The sequence below is a fragment of the Alosa pseudoharengus genome, unplaced genomic scaffold (assembly GCF_046254945.1).
Source record: "Alosa pseudoharengus isolate Yale_2024_CS ecotype anadromous, Long Island Sound unplaced genomic scaffold, YU_APseudo_1.1 YU_APseudo_1.1_scf_7, whole genome shotgun sequence".
In the NCBI taxonomy this organism is placed as follows: Eukaryota; Metazoa; Chordata; class Actinopteri; order Clupeiformes; family Clupeidae; genus Alosa; species Alosa pseudoharengus.
In genome coordinates, this window is record NW_027468859.1 from 38,725,763 (window position 1) to 38,753,314 (window position 27,552).

A 27,552-nucleotide genomic window follows, 5' to 3' on the forward strand; every position below is an offset into this window, starting at 1 on the left:
ATACTCAATAGCTACCCCAGTGGACCAATTGAAACCCAATGGAACAGTTCCAGACCACAAAGAATGCAGTGAATGCGGGTTCACCGGAGCCTGGCAACCGCCTATTCACATCAGGACACATCGCTTGGATAGCACTATGAGAGATGCCAGTGTGGGATGCACTAGGCACGTCTTTCCTATCGGACCAAAGCCAGGTGAGTTGGTGCTTTCCAATGTCAGCTGTGTCTTCATTGTCACTTCTGACACAATGACAGGCTTGACTGTGCCTCCGCAGAGCAGTCCTGGGCCTGGGGTTTCACCAGCGCTACAGTAACTGATGCTTGAGGCAGAGTCAAAGTGAACGGATTAATGGAGTCGTGTAGTAGTCGGTGCCAAACAAGGTAACTAGTAGTTCACTAGACTAAACAAGATAATCAGTAGTCACTATCAAACACCACCAAATAACCTTAAAAGATAACACAAAAATGGTCAGCATGCAAAATCAAGGTCCTGTTTAATATGTGTGCATTGGCAGCTTGATCAAGAATAGGGAGACCAACCAACATGATTGTAACACTTTTGAAAGGTGTCTATTCTGAAATGTTGCGTTGTAACGATTACCGGTATAATGTAAACCGCGATAAAAATGTTGACGATAACAATTACCGTTTTCATTTTAAATACCATGATTATCACGGTTGATTACCGCGGTGTGGAAACCGTGTGTTTAATCCTTCCCAGCTTCATCTGAGCCTGCTTTTGACATACAGTAGGCCTGGTACAATGAAACAAAACTGGTACCCTACTGATTATGTTGTCTAATTGATGGTTTTAACTACGATTCGGATTAGGCTACACCTGATTTTAAAAGGCAGAACTTTTTCACCGCAAAATGTGCACTGCATCATATAGCCACTCTGCGTCTTTTTATGTTCACGTCCACATTTAATCCATCCCACTCACGTTATCAGGAGAATACAGTAACCTAAAGTTTTATTTTGAACGCTTACTTTGGTCTCACTCATTGCATCCAAATAACAGAAATAGCAAACTCCAAGTTATGGTAGGGTAAGTTAAGCTATAAGCACATAGCCAATTAAACATGAAGAAAAAAGTGAACGGGACACTTTTTGAAACTATTTCAGCTTGTGTAGGCCTATCAGTGCTTTCTGAACATATTGAACACACTTTTAGAAATAATGTGATAATAGCAAAAACCGTGATAATTTTGGTCACTATAACCGTGAGGTTAAATTTTCATACCGTTACATCCCTAGTTGTACTATTACTAAGGCATCAGTTTTAGGTTTACAAGTTGGGAAATGAATCTGCCCCAAACGTCGGCAGACTCAGTGGCTCATCGCTGTCCATAACATTCCATAACGTCAGCGCCAATAGGAATGGTGGCCCTGACTGAAATGTATGCTGATTATACCTCCTGAGGAATATGGGCCAGTGCATGTCCCCGATGAGCTCCGCTGGGGCTAGTGCAACAGTAGGGCAGTGCTGACGAGCACGCGGGAAGTGTGTCAGGCTGTCAGGGGCAACAACAGGGCCACTTCTGCACATTTAAAACTCATTCAAAATGCACACTGACATTGAATGTTGACCATAACAGGAAATGCTCTGTTTTCAACTGTAGCACTGGTTCAGAAAGGACAGAGCCATATTGTCTCATCTGACAACAGCCACAGCGACGCACATCTACATGCATGATATTAAAAACAACAATGCATACCGTTAAATATGCATGGAGAGGCTCCTTCACCACACATAGGGAACAAGAGTGCTTTTTGTTTAGGCCACAACATAAAAATTGTAAACCCTCAACACTGTTGCATTCATGGCTGGGACCACATCATTAATAAATTACAAAACATGCTTTTGAGTCGACTTCTCTATGTAGCGATCACCACCCACGTCACTAATTCATTCTCCACACCAATGGTACAGCGGGAGGGGTTTTTTCAAAGGGTTTTGCTGTAATGTTTGACTCAAAGTAAGACATAATTGTCACGCATAAGGATGGTTCTTTGTTGCAAGGCCACACACATGACTAATGACTGATATATCAGCATTCACATCCAAGATCTCCATGATGTGATGTTGTTGAGTATTATTCTCTCACTGAGCTGCTCATGGTGCATATATGGACCTAGCACAAACTTGGTCCTTTAAATCAATTCAATGAATATGTGTGACGCACAAAACTACATCTAGGCCTGGTGGTTATCAGAGGTCTCTGTTGGCACTTCCAATACGGTGGTAATTACAATATATTTCCAGCGCTGCACATTTTCCACAGTAAATATGTCACGGCCCTGTCGTCCACTGAAGTAGTCCAGACAGAGCATTTGATGGTGATCTCAGGCAGCAGTGTAAAGGCACAAGCCTGCTGCAGGGGCTCCATTTTTAAAGTGGCCAAAATACATCTATGCAGTGGTTAGTTGAATCCATTTATTTATAGATTTTAAATATAGAATGCCCAATTATACCTCAGAGTGTAGCACTACTGAGAGAGAGTAAGAGAAAGTGAGAGGCTGTGTGTGTGTGTGTGTGTGTGTGTGTGTGTGTGTGAAACTCTGCTTTGTTAAGCGCCATGCCTCTGCTACCGTAACACCAGCATGCTGTCTAAAAACACTGTGGCAGCATTATGCCGGCTATGTTTGGTTCAGTGTAAACAGGCTAAGCCATCATAACCATGAGTTTTCTTCATGGTAATAAAGCAGGACAGAGAGAGAGAGAGAGAGAGAGAGAGCACTGAATCTAAGAGGTAAATTACTACACTTTAATGGTCTGAGAGTGATTTAAAACAGAATGAGTTCGATCAGTCATCCAATATAAATCGACAAAGAACATTGGAAACTGGGGAAAACAACACATGATATTGTATGCCCTTATGAAATATTACATGGAAACATTTTGTCCCTTCAACACACACACACACACACACACACACACACACACACACACACACACACACACACACACACACACACACACACACACACACACACACACACACACACACACACACACACACACACACACACACACACACACACACACACACACACACACACACACACACACACACACACACACACACACACACACACACCACAACTTTTGCAGATGGCTAGATGGCCGTAAGTGGTGGTCTGATAACGTTGACAGAATCAGTGAGATGAGATCTGGTCTGCGCTCAGGGGACTCGATGGAAACAAACTGTTCTAGCTAATTGAATTCCTTTTGAAGGCTTACTCCCAAGGCAGTCATTTCCAATGGCTTCAGTTAGCTTTGTTTTGACAAGCTTTCATGCAGGCCTATCTGTTTCACACTTCATTTCAGTCCATGATAGGTGTGATATGATATTGACCCTATGGCATTCACATGTGCTTGTGTTAATGAAATCACAAGAAAATAAAAAAAGAATGAGTTAATTCATTCCCCTATATGGAGGTCCCACCAGATTGCTTTTTAAATCAGCTTCAAAGGGGTTTTCTGGGTGTACACAACAATGAAGCCTTGCTTAGACTGCACTCTTTTTAGGGTTTTTGTTGCCAAAATCTACATTACATATTTTTACAAATAGAAGGATACTTCCACATCTATCCACACTGAAAGTACCTATCTGAGATTATAGTCTGGACATAAGTAACGGAGAACATCTCTCTGTGTCCCTCCTGAGTTCTCTGGACCCCATACTGGTCTAGTGCCGAGGGCAGGGACAGAGGGAGAGGACAGGAGCCCATGGTTGGCTGGCAGCTGGCTGGTCACACTGATAAAGCACAGTGACCTCGCTGGACATGCACTACCTGAGCCCCCATATGAACTTTTGCCCTGAGACTGGACCAAACTAAAAGGGACTCACTGTCACATAAAGATAGTTGAGACAGAGCACTGGACGGCAACGCTGACTCTGGCTTGTGTTGTTGTCGGCGAGAGTCCTTTGATCCGCACCCGAGCGTGAGCTCTCGGAGACTGTCAGCAAGATGACAGCACAAACTCCAGGCTGCTGTTCTCTTAGCACTGATGACAACCAATGTCACAACACTTGCCGCGTGTGGCCTAGTGTGCCAACCTGTCCTGCAGTGACCCACATGCCACGCAAGCCGGGCCAATTGATTTTTCATATCCACATACCACATCATGAGAGCGCTAAACTGCTTCCCGGGGAGTGGACTGGTCACATGTGGCAGGCTGTGTGGGATTTGGGATGGACTCGGGACAGTTGGACAGGATTTGGCCTGGCAGGAGGTAGATGGCAAGAACTCCCTGTTACATCATTGTGGGCCTCCAGTTAAACTGGCACCAGTCAGCAAGCCCAGTAATCAGCCACGGCCTCATCCACATGCACTCTGCACACATCATGACAGCAACAGTGATTTCACCACTAAGCTCAGACTATGCCGTAATGGCATCCAGAATTGTAAACAAACGCGGGACAAGCAGCACAAGGACCTGAAACAGAGGGGCCCTTCAAATTACACCATCTTGTAACTTTACAACTTTACTTTCCACTAATCTAATGTGTATTTAGTCTCAGACAGCTGGCAAGTGGAAGAATAATGAACTGTTTTAGAGGTACAAAGCAGCCATGTTGCTAAGACCCAAGAACAGAGGATCCAATCTGATAAGAAAACACAGATGTGATAACCCCAACTGAATAACTGTGTGCCTTGAATACTATTTAGACCGTTCATTCATTACATATTAGTACTCTGAAGACAAGAGTGGTAATGAGACATTACGGAAACCACAACTTGCATAAAGACCTCTACTCATTCTTAATTACATAGGAAAAACCTTTGTTGGCAAGTGTAGAGCCTGCAGGCCTAGCTTGAAGCTTCCTCCGGCTATACAGAGACTAAAAGGGACTTTTAACAAAAGTAGTGAAGTTATGGAGGGTTTCTAGCTTGCATATTTCTGTTGTTTTAGAAGGCATGGTTAAAGTCATTGTTTCTGCTGCTGCTGACCTTGTGTATGGGCATTGATATTGTCCTTGTATTCACTGGTGGCCTGTAAGATAATATACCTGGCCAAACAGGGCTGTCTGCAGTTTCCAAGGTTACCTTTGTGGTGAGCCTTCTGAAGATCATCCAGACCATACCAATTCATGTACAGTACCGCTTCCTTATTGAAATTCACACCAGACTACTGTTCTTTAGCACCTCAGACAATGTATGCATTCAACTCCTATATCAACTGGCTAACGAGTAAGGGATTATTTTACACTTGCATTGAGCACTGTAAGAGATACAGAGCACTTGAAGATGCTTGACTATAATTTGGGTTATAACTGTTAAATGACACAGCTGGTGTACACAGAAGGCAATCAGTGTTCATCAAAGGCTCACTGCACAACACATGGACACAATTCTCTCCATTTAATAAGAGTTGTAGCCCATTTCTACCCAGGCCCTAATGGACTAATCCCTGACGCAACAAACCGTCTCAAAAGGAAATCAAGTGAGAGACAAGATACTATCATCATTTTGTTTCCTGTCAGGAAGACAAACACAGACTGACACTGAACAAACGTATCCAGTCTTCATTGTCTATTCACAAAAAAATCAAATCCAACCCAAAATACATTTTTGACAAAATAAAGCTGGTTATCATAAACATAGCATCCTCTCAGGAAAATAATATTGATGTTGATATTGGGAGGTAAGGGGACTTTCACTGAGAATCTGCAAAGCTCCTGTATCGTGAGGCTTTTGTTTCCTGCTATGTTTACCATCTTGTCTTTTCCAGGTAACTGCAGTTCCTACTTACAGGTAAGGCTGCATTACCATACAACACCCAAAGATGCATGGAATACTATGTGCATCAGTAATCAACATTCCATTGACAAGAAATATACAGATTAAAAACATTCTTTCTTAAAATGACTTAAGGCAAAGGAAGTTGCTTTGTGGCCTCCCAATGGAATACAGCACAACATTTTCACATTAAAGTTATGTGAGGGCAGTTGACATCCCAGTTATTAATTAAAAAAAAAAAAAAAACATTCAGTAACATTCAAGACATTCAGTCCAATATCTCTTGGAATTATCTTCCCACGGTTGACACAACATGCTGAGAGACATACAGTAAGATGCTTATAAACAGATGCCTGACCTCTGCCCAAGCAACAACTAAGACTGGTAGGCTATCAATAAATGAAAGATTGTCAATACTTAATTGCACTAGCATTCAATCCAATGTATCAATATATCCAGGCCATGTTCTCTGATTCATTCAGTCTACTGTAGGCCTATCGCCTGGATGAGGCGTGACGTCATTACACTGGCCAATAAATTAGCCTACCGTATGTTTGTCAAATGCACAACTGTTAACATTAAAATAACAAAAACTCATAGTCGTCAAGAGCCAAAAGCTTTCTTTACAAACCCCAGCATCCCTGAGCATCACACGGTGCCAAGTTCCATGTTACATCAATGGCTCGTTCTAGACCGGCACACATGAATTGACTGACAATAACAAGGTGCTCGAATTCGATTATTTTGGGTGTTGAAGAATGTATACTACAAGCAGAAACACTGCATAATTATATGGCCACAATACTACATGTTTTCTTTGATATGTTATTACTGAGATGTTTTTACGACAAAGGGAGGGTGCCGTTAGTCAACGCGATTTACAGAGCCCGAATGCGACACATCCCTGATGGTTGAGACAGCTGGTAGGCTTTTTCCTCTTATTCTGCAGACACAGCACAAAAGCACATCGTTTGAAAAGAACATGTGCTATCCTCTGCTGCACTGCATCTAAGATACATAGGCTACGACAATTGACTCACTAACTTAGACAAATGAAGGCAGCCTAATGAAATGACAACAAATTCAGTGATAGCAAGTAAGTTAAGTCAAACATTTAATTATTTCAAACAACCAAGTTTCAGAACCGTTCTAGGCCTGAACAGACTACACAAATGCTGACAAATGAAACGAGGAACCAATCAAATTCATTGATTTAGCGAGCGAACCACGGGTCTGTCCGTTCTCAATGCAAGTATACAGTATAAACTACCTGGCTGTAAAAGACAAACACATTGCCTTACCTGGTAAAACGTCTAGTGGTGTAAGCGAATGTAGTCCATTAGCCTATGTAGGCTTACGGGCCGCTTTACGCCGTTTGATTTGTATTCGAATATAGGCTATTCTACCGAATCGTGATTTTGCGCTCTAACCACTCGCCGCAGCCACAGAGAGACATATGATGGCGAAAATGCTGCTGAACCACAATGAAACTAACGGGACTAGCACTGTGATCGACATCCAGATGGACCAATAGGGTAGCCAGACACACATCATAGGGAGGAGAAACAGGGGTTTGTAAACAGGTTAGGTGGAGTGCAGCCAGACGACATCACCTTCATATTACTCTAGCTGCTCTTACCAAAAGCATGAAGAAAATCTAAGCATTTGTGTTTTTGTCTATAGATCGCATCACTTAACCAATTTCAACTTGCAAGCTTAACTTATTTATTCGTGAAACCCCAAATTAGCTTATTTGATAGCCTGCCTGGTTGCCTCTGATTATGCTGACTGTCTCCACACTGAACGTTGGTTGGTTTAATGGAACTTGCGCGCAGAAATAATTGAATGTCAGTGAATTATAATCAATTTAAGGTGAAAGGTAGATTTTTTTTTTTTTTATCGTCAGCCATACAATAGGCTGTTGGTTATAGTTTGATATTACTTTCCCCATTATTTTAGCTAAACTAGCCTAATTAGCCTGCATGGTAGCCTGTAGACTATTTAATACAAAATAATAAAGCTTCATGTTAAAGCAAATTTCTCCAAAAGAAAGTCTAAGCAAGTTAATCGCATGATAGGCTACAATTTTGGTTTGGAGCGCCCCCCAGCGTTAATAAAGTCTAAGCAAGTTAATCTCATGATAGGCTACAACTTTGGTTTGGAGCGCCCCCCAGCGTTAATAAGCAGATAGCCTATGGCAACATTATCCCATCATCCAGTAGGCTAGTCTGTAACGTGTCTGCATAAATGCCCTCAACTTCCCTAATTTTTCTTAAATCGGAAATGTACGGTCAAGTTTACGAATGGTGGTTGATGAAAAATATACTGTGTAATGGATGAATGGAGTTTGTGAGGATGAACTGTTGTTGAATACAGGACTAAGCACCCAGTTGTAGCTCCATTATCAGTTGTAGTAATATTAGGATGCATAGGCCTACAGTGATGCATTTTATTCTGTAATATGGTCATCTTAAAAGTAGGGCAATTATCTTAAATCACAAAGGATTCACAAATGTTCAAATTTAAAATCACCACAGAGTGATATTCACTGAACAAGAAATTCAATGAAAATATAGAAGAAATGCAATAAAAATATAGAAAAAAATCAATGAAAATATAATTTTGTCTCAGGGATGTAATGGAGAGGGATAAAGTTGTATAATAGAAATACAAATAACCTACCCTGAATTTGAACTGCAATCCAGCAGGCAAATGTACTTACCGGTAGTTAAATCCCACCACTGATTTTGTTATCATCTAGGTTAAATAAATATTCATTTATTAGAGGTGTCTGTTCTGATCCCTGTCATCAGTAGGGTCCAATACTGCACAATGTGAAAAGATGAATGCACTGGACATAACCATGGACGGATTATGAGTCACTGGGCACAGTTGTAGATAGGGCCACCCTGCCCTGCCTGAAATGGTGACTTTTGGGGAAAAAAAACAGATTGAGACAAATATGACATAATAATTATGGTTAACCATCAAAAGATTCAAGGCTGCTGTGAAAAAAGATGGCAATTCCAAAGCATGATTATCACACATAGCATAATCTGTGTTATTTGACTGAGGGGGCCCCTCAGATATCAGGGGTGAACATAGCCCATCTTTTTTGTCAGAAAAGGAGCAGCTATAAACCTGACTGTTTACTTGGTAGCTACAGTGAGGTGGCTCAAAAAGAATATAAACTTTAGCCATACACAAAAAACACACTTGCTGCTTTAAATATCTCAATGAAATATACAGAGTCACCTCATTCGGTTGCAGAAGTTATGCTGTAGAGAAGGTCATATGATAAACTCTGGGAATGGGCCATAGCAGCCTGGTGCGCTGCAGCGGCAGCCAGCTATTGGGTCACAGCATAAGATGTAGCATGAAGCTGGAAAAGCACAAACAACCTACAGTACTTAGCACTGAAATAATAAGTAATAGGAAGTGCTACCATACTTTCCTTTTCATTTAGTTGTGTTATTCCATGGTGTTATTCCATGGTTATTTCTGACACGCTCATAATTCTACCTCTGGACATTAACCATTTGTTTTCTCTCTCTGACACACACACACACACCTGTTGTTGTTGTCATCTCTTGTGGTCTCTCCCCACCCTCGCTGTAGTTCTCTCCAGTAGTGTCTTCTCCAATAGTAATAATTGGCCAATAGTCTTCTCTTAAGGAGATTTCTCACTGCCTGATACTGATACTGTCAGTTCAGGTCATATGTAACATACCGGTCATTCATCATATGTACTTAAATGTGCTTTTGTGCTCTGGGTTAGCCTTCTACAAGAATCATAAATGTAAAACCATTTTTAGAACTTTGCATTGGCTCATACAATATGATGTTAAACGTTGCTTGGGGTTCACTTTTTTTTTTTTGCTTCATGTTTCATGACTTTTCCTCAATTGAAGGGTACAGAGTTAGCATGACATTTTTACAATAATTTGTTTTCAATGTCCTGTACAAATATTTTGTACATTGATGTTCCTTGGGGTCAGTTTGACCCCAAGGAACATCAATGTACAAAATATTTGAAACATAGGATACATGAATATTTGACACATTATGGATATTATTATTTGAATAGTATGAGAACATATTGTTATTATCATTATTACATACACAAGTACATATTACATATAAGTCATTTTGGTATATTTGGTATATTGTATAAGTCAAAAGGGGAAGCAACAGCAAGCCTTTGGGCTGCTGACACTGGATGGGCCATATTGCCAGCCAGGGTTCCAAGGTTCATAAAGGGGTGTGGGGGGTGGGATTGTTTTGTAGGGCTTTTGATGGTGGTTATTACACTCTTGTCACAAAAAAACTGGGTAACAATATGAATTATAACCATTTTCTATGGGTTTATTTAGCTGGGGTCAAATTGACCCCAAGGATAAGGAGTGTCGGTAAGATTTGAGGATAACACAAGGGTTAAGTACATTAAATGCATACGTGCAGTATGAAAAACATTCCAATACAAACTTAACCATAACTTTACAATAAAAAAAACAAAACACATAATGTTATTCAGGTTTAAACACTGTTACATCATAAGACTTGATTTATTTGTTTGTTTGTTTGTTCTTAATAGTTGATACACTTTGCATCTATGAATGTATTGTTCCTTCAGCATTGTGTGTGAGTTGTGCTGCTGTGCTGTTGTTGCAGTCATGTGCTGTGTGCTGTGCTCTCTCACCAGCACAGCGCCCCAAGCCGTGGGACTACAGGTCACCACGTCCACGGTGGCTGCAGAGGACAAGAAAGCACATGGGTGGCCAGCCAAAGGCCTAGATTGAGCCCCAGCTCCCAGGCACCAGTGGTTCAAAGGACAGCCTGGTGGTCAAGGCTAAAAGCCAGGATGACACCAAGAGACATCATGGAGGACATGGAGGACAAGAGTGCCTCCACCAAATAGGCACTGATGACTGCTCCTGTCGAGACAGGCAAGGCGGTCACCAACCTGCCCAAGAAACCCAAGAACAGTCTCCCTGAGAATGCTGACCAGCGCAAAGACAAGAGCCGCTGTGTTCTGTCCCTGTGTCGCTTTGCTCCGTCCTGTCAGCAGACAATTAAGGTTCACAGAGGAGGAAACTGGCCTGTTTGGCAGAGCCTGTTCTGATGGGCAGAGAGATAACGAGGCTGAGAATAAAGGGCTGGCTTCTCTCTGCACTGGGAGACTTTCCCTGCTCCTGCACCAGACAGTTGGGCTTTCTGTCGCTGTTAGAGTGCTTGAAGACTGTTCTTGTTGTTGACTATGTGTTGTTGATTGTATCTGTTAATGTGACCTGTGAAGTACGTTTGTTGTTAATTTTGCATTGTTGCTGCTTGTGCGGTGAGCCGTAAGTTTACTTGTTGTGCAGTTGTCTTTTATCTTATTTTTTTCTGTAAATACCCTTCTAAATACCATTGGGAAGCTTTGTTGGGTGCCATTTTGTTTGACTTGCATAATTTTTTCCTGTTGTTGTTTAGTTAGGGAGTGAGGTGAGTTTCTGTTGTTGATTTTGTCTTTTTGTTTTCAGGTAATTTAGTTCCACTCCAAATAACTTGTCAGTTAGTTGGTTGTTATTTTGGCCTTTCCCCCTCCTGAAATTTATGTTTTATGCTTCCTCTTTCGTAAATATATACTGTTATTTTTTGTGAAGTGCTGGGGACAGAATATAATCCACATTTTTGCTTATACGTAAAGTAGCCCTAACCCGTAGACTAAAAGAGCTGACGTAACACAAGTGGGTATCTTCAGTTACTTTTTTATCATGAATCTGCTACAACCAAATAAACTATACTAAAATTATAATTAGCTACTTCTAATATTTTCTAACTCTGTCTCTTCAAAGGGCTCTTTGTCCTTTAGCCACATATTTCAACCCAGAAAAGAATCAATCACTGGCCACAGCCCAGAGAAGCACTGACAGCTGGCCTCAAACATGATGGCCCAAGCTAGTTGTGTACTACCATGTTTCTCCACTCTGAGGCACTGGTCAGCAACAAACTAAACATGTTGAAAAACATATGTTTTTGACTACCAGTATTTCACCACAAATGTTGATGATGTTCTTTCAAGTCATCCACTGCAAGCTACTCACAACAGTGTTTGCCTTTTGACAAACTGTCAACCGAGTACTCATCCCTGGATTGTCAGTCTCACAATCTATCAACAAAGGCAGTTGAAATTTGAATATCACATCAAGTATTTTTTTTTTACTTTAAAAGAGACATGTTTACTTGTTATACTGATGATTTTGACTATAAACTGTTAAGAAATGCAAAACAATGATTGCTGCTAGCCTGTTACCTGCCTGGACTCTGCACACATTTGCATCAGTGTGGCAGACAAAGTAAAAGGGCAGCTGATGGCTATGCAAATACTAACAATCGTTTTGCTGTTATGGCCGATGAAGACCATGTACTGTACAGTACCTGCTCACCTCAGAAGGAAGAATACTTCAGCTAAAGTCATCAAATTTGACAACCATTCTTGCCATGCAGGAGGCAAGCTTGTTATCTGTATATTACAGTGTGTGTGTACAGTACGCAGATATATCTCAAGGACAGAGACCAAACTCAAATGCTGCAACATCACTTAAGACAGGCTCAGTTGAGGTTGGCTATGGTCAAACTTTTGCATGCACTAACACTTGAGGGGTGGTTTGGGAGTCCATACAGTAGTTAGGAGTCATTCCCCTGAGATAACAGGGGAGATAACAGGCAGGCAATATAGAGCCTCAGCTCCAGTGAAGGAACAGATACGTATAAAGCATTTGACAGTAAGAGGAGAGGATAAGGCATCTCTGGTGAATATCAGACATCCCAAACAGCAACAACGTATTTCAGGCAGGTATCATAACAACGACCCACCACCGCCACCCAGGGGCGCAGCTAAATAATTTGAGTCCTATGACAGACAATAATTCTGGCCCCACTGATAATATATAGTATTATTGGGGGGGCTCTCTGGGGGCCCCCTGTCAGTGCTGGGCCTTAGAATCGTCCTATCCCCTGCCTCCACCCCGCCAACACCCCCCCCCCCCCCCCCCCTTAGTGGCGCCCACTGCCACCAAAAAAAAGGATATTATATTATATTATAGCCTATTAGGCAATATTACATTACGGCCTATTCAACTCATTCTCTTTTCTATTACGCAAGTCTATGGGGGGTTGGCCTCATCAATACAGTAGCCTAGCTCCAGAGCAACTAGCCAGCTAGTTTGGATAGTATAAAGAAGGAATGGCACCTGTTAAACTCACCTCAGCATGTCTTATTAGTCATTTAACCCACCGAGGGCAGTGGAAAGGAAAGCTAACAGTTGTAAACAGCTCAGCGAGCAAGTTAAAACTGTTGTAGCCTATGTTCTGTAGGCAGGGGTACAGTTTGGGGTGAAATGCATGTCTTACTTTCACTTTTTTTTGGAAGACTGCCATTGCACTGCAAGACGCTTTAAAAAATGATTGATATTGATAATGAAAGAGAGAGGTCGACTGTAATGCCCGCCCACAGAGAAAAGTGGGTCTGTAAAACTAGCACACAGAGAGAGCAATTAGGATGCCCTCCCTCTCTCTTGTTCTCTCTGTCTATCACACTTGCAAATGAATTCCAGGATTGCATGTCAGGGAGCTGCCATCAATATGCAGCAGAACTCCCAGAACTTCCGGAGACTTGGGACATCTGGCATATGAACATTCCAAAATCATTTGAATAAGAATGTCTAAAAAGTTACACATTTTAATATCCAAAAGATAGTATCAAAATGATCTGTCTCCAATGTCCTTACCAGACCATTTCCACTGGATGGCTGGTGGAGAATATATCAAATGAGAAACTTGTTTTCTTCTGTGTGCAGAGACACACAACTCTACTGAGAAATTTTAATTGGGGATTTTGGTGGACCAATCCCACAACAGAAAATCCCTGTGCAGAAAATGACAGATGATGGATCTTCCTCAGGATAGTCCTCTCCATCATGCATGAAATCATAACATAACAATGATTTTTAGTCTGAACATTTCCCAGTGGTTCCACCAGGGCACATTCCATGAAGTGTTCCTTCACATGGAATTTCCAGTCAGTTGATGATATCCACATTTCTCATGGCTCAAACTTTTCTTCACTATGGGAGATAAACACAGACACAATTGTATATGCTTTTCTTGTAAATTAAATTACAAAACATATTGAAATGAAATGTTCTGTCAGTAAACGTCTTTGCTTTTTGTTTTCGACTGTGGTTTTGCTATTCATCCAACTTCTCCCCCACATGACCACAAATGGGACCCATTCTCCATTGGAGGCCGTCCAGAGGAAACCGCTCTGGCTACAGCCATTCCATATGCTGCACTAATGACTCTGTGCATCACAAGATGCAAGTGATCCATCAAGAAGACAAAACAAGTCATACAAACAGACTGCTAAGTCTTTAACACGTTTTTTAGCTTGTCAACCAAGAAGAACGGAAAACTGAAAAGTTATGATCAATGACTGCTACACGTACGAATCCCCTAAATGTTAAAGTTAAATGATTTCCACCCGTTAACTGGGCGTTTTAGCCTTTGACTCCAGACCTACCTCTCGATGGTGCCCTCAACCTCCTCGATGGTGTCGGGCAGGGCTTTGTTGGCTGTCTCTGGCAACAGCATGGTGAGGGCAGCGCCCACCAGTGGGCAGAGGCCAAACACCACCATCGGCGCGTTCTGGCTGTGCCTCTTCAGGAGGTAGATGATGGGGGCAATGACCCCCCCTGCCCGCGCGCACATGGATCCCATTCCTATCCCACTCTGCCTGCAGTTAGGACAAAACAGAAGGGCTATAATCGGCTTGGGGGACATATAATATATGACATTTCCAAATAGAAAACAACAGTATAAATCTGTCCCTAGGTCCTCCTGCAGGTTTCAGTAGTTCACTGTAATTCACAGTTGTCCTAGAGACTTTTTTTTGTAATAATGTCAAAGTCATGGTTCTTTAAGACTAATAATAGTCCAGTATAGCTCGACAAAAAGAGTCCAGATTTGTTTCCGCTATGGTGTCTTGGAACATGTTGCAACATCAAACAAATTGCAAGAGTGCAGACATTGATGCATAGTCTGATTGGACAGCAACTTAAAGGTTAAGTATAAGTATAAGTATAAGTATATATACTCTTTTGAACCCTTGAGGGAAATTTGGTCTCTACATTTATCCCAATCCGTGAATTAGTGAAACACACACAGCACACAGTGAACATACAGTGAGGTGAAGCACACACTAACCCAGAGCAGTGAGCTGCCTTGCTACAGCGGCGCTCAGGGAGCAGTGAGCGGTTAGGTGCCTTGCTCAAGGGCACTTCAGCCATGGATGTGGGCATGGGAGAGCAGTGCTCAACTACTTCCCCCGCCCACAGTTTTTCTACTGGGTCGGGGATCGAACCGGCAACCCTTGGTTACAAGCTCGAAGCCCTAACCAGTAGGCTTACATCCAGGCAAGATTTAGTGGTCATGTAGCCTGGTTGACACCAGACCGCTTCTCAAATCTCAGTTTAGAATAGAATTTCCACTTCCAGGGATGTAACCAGCAGTGAAATTAAATTAAATTTGTGTATAAAACTCTTAAAACAGCAAACACATCTTTCTTGTAAACAAAGGTTTTAAATGCAGTTGTTTACTCAATTTTAAAGACAATACATGTCCATATCTGTTTAACCCTGTCACCATCAGCCATTGGTTGTGTTAAATGCACTTCTGCATTTCAGACTTTTTCGTCCCCGCGACAGTTTAGGTGCGATAATTCAAAATCCTCATGTTATTTTCCCATAGGAAAAATCGCCAGATACCGGATCTCAAAGATGGCAGGTTTTTTGTAGGCGAACTTCAGAGGTCTATGGGATCCTTTCCATACAGACCTGCAGGACAAATTCTAATTTGCTAACAGGTTGGTCTGGGTTCAGGCCAGTGGTCATGGTGTGCTGCTGTGTTTAATTCCATATCATGGTGAGGTGTAATGCATCGCAAACAGACATTATTAGTCATAAGAGTGGAAACTAGATGATATTTTGTCATCTATCACCAACAATTTTTTTGTCGTTGAGCAACAGCTGTGGAGCACTGTGGTGTTCTTGTTTTTGTTGTTTTTGGTAAGTAAAATGATCTCAAAGCGTTCAAACAGTGGGATCCCAAATTGTTTGGATACAGCCTTTTATCTTGTTCCATCACAAATATTAAAATAAGTGCACAAGCAATGGTTTACTATTCAGTCATGTGAAAAAAATATATAATGTCCGCAACACTGCTTTAGACTTTATTTTTCACTATTTAGTCATGCCTGAAGCTGTAATTATACAGTACATGTGATGATAAAGGAACCAGAGAGTTTATTGACTTCGTTGACACACATACTGCATGGGATCTACTACACCTAAACTCAACATACTGTAGAACATCTATCTCAGACTCACCTCACAACAGTAGGGAACACCTCTGCTGAGTAGACATAGATGATGGACAGGGAGGCAGTAATTCCAAATTTGCCAACCATGGCTAAGGCTGTCCTTATGATGGACAGATCTGTGAACACAAGGACAGGAACAGTTGCAATAAGCAGTCGAACAAGAAAACATTTCACAGCACCTTGGCCTTATATTTTGTATACTGAGAGAAAAGCCATTGATGTCTCCCGAGAGTTATAACGCAAGGGCTACTTACAAAACTTACGAAAGGGCCAATTAGATTCTCTCTCTCTCTCTCTCTCTCTCTCTCTCTCTCTCTCTCTCTCTCTCTAATTCAAATTCAAATGGTGCTTTATTGGCATGACAAATATGACATTTGTATTGCCAAAGTAATTGTTACATACATGTACAGTATCAGAATCTAAGCAATTATACAGGTATATACAAGGGATAGGGGTACATGGACAAAGTGTAAAGAACATGTTTTTTTTTTTGTCTGTGTCTGAGTACAAAATATCGAGTTCAAGTTCGAGTTCTGAGTGACACAGGAGACTTGGGACATCTGGCATCAAACTTACAGACATACAATACATCAGGGCACATATATAAAGTGGACTGCGTAGAAAAGTATGGTATACAACATGAGGGGACTGTGTTGAATTAGTGTATGTGTCTGTGGCTGTGACTGTGAGAGAGGGGTGTGTGTGTGTGTGTGTGTGTGTGTGTCATATGTGCATACAGAAATCACTCAGTGTCTCTCAGCTGGTGACAGGCAAGGACATATTGGGCAGCAGTAATACAGCTGTCTGTGTCTTCTCCCAATAGATATAGTATTTTATTCAGGTTTGGTAGGTCATAGAAATCAGGGATTTTTTCTTTCATTTTTGGGAAGTATTTATTGCGAATTGATTCAAATTTTGGGCATTCTGTTAAAAAGTGTAATTCAGTTTCAACAACATCATCTCTGCACTGCTGGCATAGACGCTCATTTTTTGGAAGCCATGTGCTTCTCAAATTTGTTTCTTTTATTTTTGTTAGGTAATGTGCAATTGTATTTCCTGTTTAGGGTCAAGTAGCATTGCATTTTGCTTTGGGACTGTGTTTTGGATAGCCAATATTCGTCATAAATGTCTTTTAGGTTTTGGGGGGTTTGATTAATCCAAATCATCTCTCTCTCTCTCTCTCTCTCTCTCTCTCTCTCTGTGTGTCCTAACATGTCTGTCTCCAAGCCACAAAGTTCCCTTTGACTACCAAATCTTCATAAACCTCACAATAAAACCAAGCGAAAATGACATCACCACAAGCTGCACTCATTAGCTCGGCAGGCAAAACAAGTCCCCGAGGCCTCAGAGGAATTCACACAGCAGCACAAACACCTCAGCTAGAGCCAGGGCCAGGGCTTGCACTCCTCTATTGCCCCAGAGAGAGAGAGAGAGAGAGAGAGAGAGAGAGAGAGAGAGAGAGAGAGAGAGAGAGAGAGGGAGACAGAGAGGGAGAGAGATAGAGAGAGAGAGAGAGAGAGGAGAGAGGGAGAGAGAGGGAGAGAGAGAGAGAGAGAGAGAGAGAGAGAGAGAGAGAGAGAGAGAGAGAGAGAGAGAGAGAGAGAGAGAGAGAGAGAGAGAGAGAGAGAGAGAGAGAGAGCGAGCGGGAGGGAGGCGGCTCTCACCGTCAGGGATGAAGATGGTCATCAGACAGGCCAGGCCTCCAACGGTCAGGAAGGCCAGCTGAGATATCCGCCGGGAGCGGTTGAGGGTGAAGAGCGTGATGGTCCGCGCTGGCATCTCCACCAGGCCAAAGATGAACTGCGTGAGGTAGATGTTTATGCCAAAGTCGGAGATGTTCAAAGACAGGCCGTAATAAACTAGCACGTTCACAAACCTGCAGGTGACATGAGAACAGAGACCTTGATGAATTTACTTTGTCTGACATTTGCAGTATTCAGTAAATTAGAATTTTCAGACTAGAATGGTTGTTTCTTGCTCGCAGCTTCTTTAAATAAATCAACTACTCATACAGAGCTCTTCATTTTCCACTGAGAACAAAGTCTGTGTGTAAAATGGTGCTTTTGCCTTCAAAACTGCAACCTCCCACTTACCACAGGTAGAACACAATGAGAGACTGCCTTCTCATTTTCGGAGTGCGGACAAGATCAATAACGGTGTGCTTTCTCTGCTCCACAACTGGCTTGCCACTTTTGTGTTCCTATGAAAAGTTTTTTTTTTTAGTTTATTGTATTGTGAACTTCCTCAAGATAATAGTATAAGATGATGATTAAAAATATATACAGGTATATTTTCTGCTCACAGGAATATTCTCACAAAAACATTTAAAAAAAAGGCCGTAATCATAATATACCTTCAGGGGATATATATATATCAGGATTTCCTTAACCCTTAATTTGTGAAACATGCTTAAACCTGTTGTGGTTTAACCTTTAAACAATTAGCATTGTGTTCACAGCTATGGTATAATTAATGGTTATAGCCACATCTTGCATACTAAATAAATTACTAGCATTTGACCAACCTGTTGAAGTTCAATGTCATTTGTAAGCGGATTCCCATTAACAAGAGCTGCTTTGCGGATCAGGTCCAAAGCTTCCTCATTTTTCTGGTTGGCCATCAACCAGCGAGCTGACTTAGGCAGAACCCTGAAAAATAAAAATGCCAGAAAGGTGCTTCCAATTAGTCCTCTCTGAAGACTGAATGCTCCAGCAGTAAGATTATGAGAGGAGTCAGTTCAGTAGGGTCCAGTTGGTCCTGTGATGTCTCACCAGATGTAAAAGATGAAGAGGAAGCCAGGCGCAGATATGGCCAGCTGCAGGTGCCGCCAGTCTCGTATCAGATAGGCCACCCCTGCCAGCAGAATGTACCCAAACCCAAAAAAGTAGTCTGTGATGATGCCAGCCAGCATGCGGTGCTTCAGTCCCGTCCACTCAGTGCCTGGGTCAACATGATGGGGTCAACATGAAAAACATAATGCCTAATGGCTGTGTGCACAGTTGTTCACAGGCCCAGTAGAAATGTAGAACCCCCCCCCCCACACACACACACACACACACAGACACATATACACACACACACACACACACACACACACACACACAGGTCGATAATTCATTTCAACAGTGATTTGCACACATGGAGGTTTTGCACAACCAACCTAATACAAATGCATTCATGATGACGGCGGAAATGGTTGTCCCGACCACAAAGCGAAGCACAATATAAATGTAGAAAGTGGGAGCAAACGCGGCACCGACTCCAAATACGGCTTGCAGGGCCAGTCCAACCAGAATGATGGTGCGTCGGCCGTATCTGTAACAAGAGATGGGACTGAGTTTAGCATTTAGCACATAATTCTATGTGTGCATTCATATACAGTGCCATTGTGAAGAGGCTGAACTGGACCCATTGAAAGCAGGACATGTGCTGTGCGTTAGTTTTCATCTTCAAAATCCCCCCGTGTTAAAATACTTAAAATGCTTCTGACTTGGCAGACAAACAACAAGGCATTTCAAATGACATTACTCTAACAGACTATAAATATCAGCGTCTGCAATAAAAGGGCAAATATAGAAATAGCATTTTCTGTTCAGGAAGAAATGCCCCCACACGCCCCCTTACAAAACAGTTTGGTAAACAAAGTTGCATTCATAAAGTTGCATGCAGAGAGAAAACAACCAGAGAACACACATACCAACCTGGTTTTGGTTTGCTAATCCTGTCAAGGGTTGCTATGAGTATATTTACTTGTTCACCTGTTTAGTTTAGCTAGTTAAATTAGAAGTTAATGAGAGTCATTTTCCAACAGTGTAAATCTTTGTCCACATGAATCCCAAGTTCCACTGTTAAAATGGTGGCAGTGGTGTCTATCATGGTATGGCCATGAACAAGTTTGATAATATGATAATATGACTCCAGGATTGCTGAAAACAGACAGGGTGAGGGACAAAACACATTATGAGCCAACCAGTACAGCTGGAGGTGTGCTTACTTATCTGCCAAAGCGCCAAAAAGCACGGCACCAACCAGCAGCCCAGACATGTATATAGAGGATCCAATGTTGTTCAAGCTAGCATTTTCACAAACCAGATCCCACTGTAACTCAGAGAAAGGTAGAGGAAGAAAATAAGCTTATGTACACACAAGTTTCCTCTCACAAATATTTACACACACACACACACACATGGAGAGAGAGACATGTAAGCACATTTACACATCTGCAACCCACATTTCACACAGCAATGCATAATGCACAATGCATATCTTTTCCCATTGTCCTGTTTATTGATATAGCTCAGTATCAATAGTAGGTAGGGTATATACTGTATGTGTACTTTGTTTTGTTTTGCAGGTGGACATGAGACTCTGTCCCTTCTCACCCCTTCAGCTCAGCCAGAGCAGTGGTACAAGTCACAACTATCACAACTGAGATAACTGTACACAACATCTGGATGTGCAGGCTCCGCAGGCGCAGCGTGAGCAATCACATTAGCCGGCTCACACAGCTGGACTCACAGTCCAGACCCGGACTAAGGCCAGAGTTTATAAATCAAAACAGGTCGGGTTGGTGATCCGGCGCACTGGCGGCCCGGGCCAGTTGGCGGGCACTTCACACGGGCCGCGAGGAGCGGCACAGTGCCCAGTGGGGGGGATTCCAGACACCCGTGGCTGCATGTCACGACTACAGGCAGTGTCCTGAGTGGAGAGGTCTAGGATGCCTGCACTGCAGGAGTCCCCACTACTGCCCTCCTCAGGGGCCCATTTCAGGCCTGACATCAATGCCCTTGAAAGTCAGAACTGGTTACACACACTCTCACACACATACACGTCAGCCTGTGGGCCCCTGGGAGAGTTGGACCTGACAAGTCCCTCACACCCAAAAAGCAAAGCACTGAAACGCCAGCGCGTTAGTGGGGCGTCCTCAGTGTCCACCGTATCAGCTGAATACTCCAACAGCCGCGTGTCGACATGTGTCCATTTAGGATTTCTTTAGAAGGAAGGGCCTGGACTCACCTCGGTGACCACCGTGCTGTGGAAGATCTCCTTGCCGTACTCCCAGCCGCCCTGGCAGCCGCTGCTGTTGCTGGGCCGGGTGTGAGCGGGTCCCCCGGGCGAGCAGGCCAGCTCCAGCTGGCTGAAGTTGTAGCCGAGGCCGGGCTCCTGGTCAGCAGGTGGGGGCCACGCGGAGAGGCACAGGTGAGGGGGCACGGCGCTCGTGAAGATGGACACAAACATGTGGAACGCCAGCAGAATCTGGGGCAGGCAAATCCAGATGTAGAGGGTTTTCTGGAACCTGCCAAAGCCCCCGATCCGGTTCAGGACATCATCGAACTTCATTGTCTTCCTCGAGGGTGCCCAAGGTGCCTCTTTAGGAAATGGGCCAGACGGCCAGACACCTCTCTCACGCTGTGTCGGCACTGACCGGAGCAGCCGGCCCAGCGTGGGGTGAGGCGGGCTGGTATGTGAGGGAGGGAGGCCTCCTCGGGCTGTTGGAGTGTGGCTGTGAGGAGGAGGCAGCTGGCGTGACTGACTGTGTGGAGCTGCTGTGAATGAGCGGGCAACGTTCCCACATTCAGATGGAGTCACACCTGCAGCGCGCGCAAACACAGACGGCTGCTTGCTGCTACAACCAACTGGCAGCGCTGCACGCTGTGGATAATATAACCACACGGCTGGGTGGAGCCTCCTCCCGGAGGGTGGAGCTAAGTTTGTGTGATCATCTGTGTGAGCTCCCTCCCACTTATACTCCATTCTCAGTCTATTCCTCCCTCTCTCTCTCTCTCTCTCTCTTTCTCTCTCTCAAAGTTTCTATAATAGACTTTTGAGATGTGAGCAGTGTTGCCTAACCTCAAAGAGCAGCAGAGCAACTCACTGGTGTTATAATACATTGAGGGGAAAAAAACAGAATGATACAAAACCCCTCTCTCCGTGCAGAGAAGCATCTCATTCACTCCCCAGACCAAGTTAGCCAGGACAAACTTCAAGAATACAAAACACTATCAGGTTGTTTGGATTTTGTTTACCCTCTTCAACCTGGGGTTGCTAACTTCAGTTCACAGCTACAAACTTCTTTTTCATACAGTAGATACAGTAGCACTACAGAGCCCCAAAGGGTCACCATGAGAATGACTTTGGAGGTGGTCATTTATTTTTTTATCATTCCCTCACAATACTCTTGCATTTCCTTCCTTGGAATTCCTTCACATTTTGCATCCCCTCAATAGGTTTGCGTTCCCTTACATCATCTTTGATTTTGTGAGGGAACGCAAGCCAGTCTTTCCCACATCTAAAAAAAAAAACTAATAAATATGTGTACTTAAATACTATTTACAAAAATAGTAAAAATTGTGAAGCTAGGCAAAAAAAAAAAAAAAAAAAAAAAAAACGGGCAAAAATGGATCAAGTTGAAATCTGAGAGTTGAAGAAAGTTGGTTGAACTCACATACCCATTCTTGTATTGGCCATCAGGCTTTCAAATATAGATACATGGGAATAAAGAAAATAAAAACAGACCCTTTTAGACCAGACCGTTTAAATCACCTCCATTACCAACAAACCACTCTGTCAGTCGCCTCTGTAGGAAACTGACATTACTCTAAAGAAATGCAAATGCTCCCTTTTGCTCACACACTGATCCAGTACTCCCTGGGATGCCATCATGCCAGCACTGGGCCTGAGCCTCAGGGACAAAGGCTGCAGAGAAGCTCCCTTGGAGGGGATTAGGGGCATAGTTCCCCTGCACAAACATCACATAACGCTTTGCGTTTGTTTGTCCCAAATCATCAGCACATCCCCTTTTTATGCTGGTGTTAGGTGGACCACTTTAAGGTCACATGACGTCATCCACAGCCCACGTCCCTGATTTTTGACCAAAATGGCCGCTGGGTTGTGCGGGTAACTGGAGAGGACTGAAACTTTGCATTCTTCAGTGAGGTGTGGGGATTTGACATGCTAGCAACAACAATACACACAAACAGCTCGCAGCACACACCCCTCCTACTTCATCTCAGGCCACTGGCAGAATGGACAATGTGTGCGTTCGCCTGGAAATTACTGTGCCCGTCACCCTGCTAATAATAAGTGGTGCTCTAGTGGCGCTCTGCATTTTTGACATTAAAAAAACCTAGATAGATACTTTATTGATCCCCAAGGGGAAATTCAAGAAACCTACATAGACATATTATTATATTGTACTTGTGCGTTATTATTGTTGTATGATATTGTACTTGTGTATGTATGATGTGGGGTGAAATGCATTATGTGACATAAACACCAGCCAAAATTTTGTTTTAAAACTTTAAAAAGCTGAACACCATTACAGACTGAGGTAAAGACTTATCTGCTGATTATGCCACAATGGCCAGCTACGTTGTACAAATGTCAATCTCTGTTTTAAACTATATATGTTCATAGTGTTTATAATGTTCATAAAGAACAGCATGTTTTTCCCCAGTGTGAAAGCATGGCATGTCATGGGTGAATCAATGGAAATGGTGTTAGAAAGGTCTGAGCCTGGGGTAACAAGGTAAAATCTGGCAGGTCTGGCTAAGTATGCTGGTGGTTCAGGCCAGGAAAGTCTTTGCCAAAAGTGGTAATTTACTATAGGGAGTTTTGAGACAGATGGAGGGGAACTGAAGGGGGGGAATTTCCAATGATATAACCAAAGTGGAAACTAGGAGTCTGCTGTAAGCCCATTTGTAGACCACAGTATTAGGACAGCCTGGTGCACCTACTATAGTGCACAGAATGAGAAACAGATGCATCGGGGTGCATAGACCGCCCACTAGAGGGTCAGGGGGACATCCTTCATTAGACTGACTGAGATATCTGCGATCACTTCGCCATTTGGTCTTTGGTCACTTTACCATTTGGTCTTCTATATAGACCACTATGGCAAGCTCATGAGTCAAACCCAACTATTTGACTCAAACCTAAAGAAGGCAATTGAGTCCTATCCAGAAGGCCACCGTACTGACCTCAGGCCATTAGGATCTGACCCTGAGAATTAAGTTGAGTGGAGCGTAAAAGGTTAAACCGCATTTCTAAACTGAGACAGTTCAGACCTGTTTACAAGATCTTATCTTACCAAACAGTGTGTCAGGAAACAATTGTCTGTCTGTTTACAACCTTCCAACAGTTTAGAACTGCGGCTCAAGATGTGTCTCCGTAACGACTACTGCTCTTTGATCACTACTGAAACAAGCTTTTGTGTTTGCACTGCATCCAGATAGGTGAGTGTTCAGTGGGTTTGGTTATACAGGTTGTTGCATGTAGCCAGGATGCCAGGGGAGATAGACACCCCCACTGGTCACGTGTCCCTGTCTCTGTCATTACCTCTCTCCTGAGGCCATGAAATGCACCCAACTCTCATAATGATTAATGCAGCTTAGGTTTAGGATTAATCAGTCATTCATTTAAGGTACTGCAAAAGGGTAGTACATGACAAATATAATATTCTTGATAATTTGATTTGAGTGCTTTTCAGATACAGTGTTAGTCAACTAAAATGATTCTTGACCATTTATGTATCAACCAAATCTTAAATCAGGAAATTCATTTCATCAGAATATCTATACTGCAATCATGTATGTGTTTGATGTAGTGTAACAATTAGTACAGTATTACTAAGATGGGTCAATGTTCCAAGAATCTGATTTGGGTTGAGAGAGTGCAGTGAAGCGCCCCAGTGTGGCATGATGTAGTAACTGCATTTTTATGCAACTAGATTACAGGACTTACGCAAGGTCGTCTGTAAGTGCCTGAATGATGGAGTCAGTTTTATGTTGAGTTGCTGGAAATACATGCAACTGGCCTTGTGTAAGGAAGAGGAGGAGCTATGGGTGCAGCTTATGTAAGTTTCAAAGGGTTGTGTTGTGGCGTGCATCTACTCCCCAGCCCCCTACATTGGTCATCTGGGTTTGATGACACACACACTGCTATTAATGGAAAGCCGCATTTGAAAACATCTAGATTTATCAGTTAACAAAACCAGTGAGGACATGCAAGTCTGGTTTCCCGAACCAAATTCCAGTCAGATGAATGTCGAATGACAAATGATATTAAGTAGAAAATGGTTAAAATGGATATTTAGTCCATAGGGATGCATTTCCCTAAGCATTCATGGCCTCCAGCACTTGGCTTGATGAGATCAGTCTTTCCTACAACAGTGTCCTTTGCTTAGAATCCCTGCCCTGGAGCTAGGGAGGACATAGGTTAAGTTACAGCCACTTGTTATTATAATCCATCTCAGACATTTTGTGGGGAAGCAATGTTCTCTCGGGGCGATGCCTAGTTGTAGACTTGTGAAAGAGTACATTCTTAGCAAAAGGTGAGTTCACATTTTTTGCTATTTCGAAATTTAACCTAAACAAGCCAAAATTTCTTGTGGGGTAGAAATAAAAACAGAATGGAAACAGATTTAAAGTGCAATCAGCAGAAACACTGGGTTCAACACACAGAGCAGCAGAGGAAGGCCACAGACCTGCGTAGGGCATGCTGTATGTGTTGCCCTGCTAATCAGGGGTGAGGGCCGGCCTTGGCACGGGTGCCAGGCACAATACCAGACACCACTGCCTCTCTTCCTGACAGCCTTTTGCTTTACTTATCAAAGATGTATAGCCATATGTCTATTATCAAAAAATATTTGATGTTATATTATGTAGACACTGTATACTAAACGGTTTTGGTGTGAATAGTAATGCAAATTTAATAAAAAAAATAAAAAATAAAAAATAATAATAATAATAATAAAAGTTCAATTAAACGCTTTAGCAAAACAAGGTTCTTCAGTCAAACATAAATTCCGAAGCATAGCTGAACTGGTTGAACTTGTTTAGCAGAGGAAAACTTCTGATAAGCATTAAATTAGGTAACAGAAGATTCCTCTCAAACAGTTCTTGTCCACTCCAACACATTTTCCATAAACATTGTAGCGTTCACTGGTATTTAAATACATGCAAAGAAACTTTGACGCAAATATGTGTTTATTATGGTTGTTGCTGGCCACAACCACGCCTCACAACCTCTTTACTCAAGCACACACCAGACACAAAACTCGCTTCTCACAGGCATGGAAAAGGGGTGGCACCCCAACATTGGCCCAGGTAGCACAGCCTATCACCGAACAGTACACACATTAACCAGCCAAACATATTATACGATGATGCAACTTACTTAAGCGGTCTTACTTAAATTATGTTAACCCAATAATAATAAGAGTCCGATAAGAGATATCCCAATCCCACCCCATCTCTCTCTCACCTGCTCACTTCCTGTCTGCCTCGTCACTGTCCTATCATAATAAAGGCAAAAAGGCCAATATTAGGGCAGTCTATGATATGACCTAATATGCTGAGGAAATAAATTCAAAAGTGCTTCGGGAAGAAGTTTTTTTTTACATACAAGGTATTTCAGGCCACAGATATAACCTAGGGGACACAATGAAAATAAATAAACACTCTCTGTCAACACTATTTCTTTGCATTGATGTGCGACTTTAGAGTTGATGAACTCAGGTGATATGCACATTTTTATCAACACCATCAGGCTCTTTTTTAAATGTTCCAATCAATGATCTAGGCAGCACATTTTCTTCTCTCTTCTTCATTTTACAGTCTAATGGTTACTGACTACAACGGCTCAGGGTCAAAGGTCATATAGAATCGATTAATCTGCGTTATTTTTTTAATCAGTTATTTTTTCTCAAATTAATTAATCAGTTATTTTGACAGCCCTAGCCAATATATATATAAAAAACAAATAACCAAAAGAGCAGCCTTAAAGAGCATTTCACTGAGGTTATCATGCAGGCACCTTCCTTCATTTGTGTTTTGTTGAATTATAAGACACCTCCAGAGGGCTCAACAGTGGTGTCTGTTCCCAATTTTGCAGCTCTTTTCAGTGACCATCCTAGAAAATCTAAATCCAACAGAAGTGTTGTGGCTGATATAGCTACAAAGGCTTTCACGTCTATCTCCACTGGGCTTGTGTGTCCTTGTGTGGAAACACTCCCTCTCACACATATCCCTTTGGGTCTTAACAGTATATTAATCTAGAAAAATACACTAAAAAAATACACTGAAAAATACACTGCTGTTCAGAAACGCAGAACTTGGTTAAACACCATTGTTTATCTTCACAGTGTGCTGTATAACTGACTGGTATTCAATGCTTGGCCGAGAAAAAGAGAGAGAGAGAGAGAGAGAGAGAGAGGAAAGTGAACTGCATGTGAGACCTCTTGAACCAGAGTAAACACTTAAGAAATGTCAACTCAAATACATCCAAGTCCACCAAAACAAGGACACAAGAAACACCCCCTTACTGGGGAGAGTGATCATGTTTGTGACTAAAGGCGGACCTACTTAGACAGCCTTTTGGTCAGCT

General features: G+C 42.5%; 2 protein-coding genes across 2 annotated transcripts in view; both read right to left on the minus strand.

The window, feature by feature from the left end:
* fynb (FYN proto-oncogene, Src family tyrosine kinase b) overlaps nt 1-7,208 on the minus strand; it is a 48,773-nt gene extending 41,565 nt beyond the window's left edge. Inside the window, exon 1 of the mRNA XM_076273154.1 lies at nt 7,049-7,208. The gene's annotated coding sequence lies outside the window, so the exon portion shown is untranslated. The remainder of the gene's footprint in view (nt 1-7,048) is intronic.
* Nucleotides 7,209-12,842: 5,634 nt separating this feature from the next.
* On the minus strand, nt 12,843-21,553 carry LOC143110268 (organic cation transporter protein). Its single transcript, XM_076273158.1, has 10 exons — nt 21,184-21,553; nt 20,162-20,265; nt 19,328-19,482; nt 18,939-19,107; nt 18,692-18,815; nt 18,261-18,367; nt 17,832-18,043; nt 16,175-16,283; nt 14,311-14,523; nt 12,843-13,855 (listed from the first exon to the last, which is right to left on the minus strand). The coding sequence occupies exons 1-10, from the start codon at nt 21,505-21,507 to the stop codon at nt 13,834-13,836; spliced, it is 1,539 nt and encodes a 512-aa protein (XP_076129273.1). The 5' UTR covers nt 21,508-21,553; the 3' UTR covers nt 12,843-13,833.
* Nucleotides 21,554-27,552: the final 5,999 nt, after the last annotated feature.

Coding starts and splice junctions, on each gene's coding strand:
- LOC143110268 (XM_076273158.1), bottom strand. CDS start 21,507: ATGAAGTTCGATGATGTCCTGAACCGGATCGGGGGCTTTGGCAGGTTC. Junction 19,108..19,327: donor CATGAATGCATTTGTATTAG/GTTGGTTGTGCA, acceptor ATGTTGACCCAG/GCACTGAGTGGACGGGACTG. Junction 18,044..18,260: donor CTCATTGTGTTCTACCTGTG/GTAAGTGGGAGG, acceptor TGTCACCTGCAG/GTTTGTGAACGTGCTAGTTT.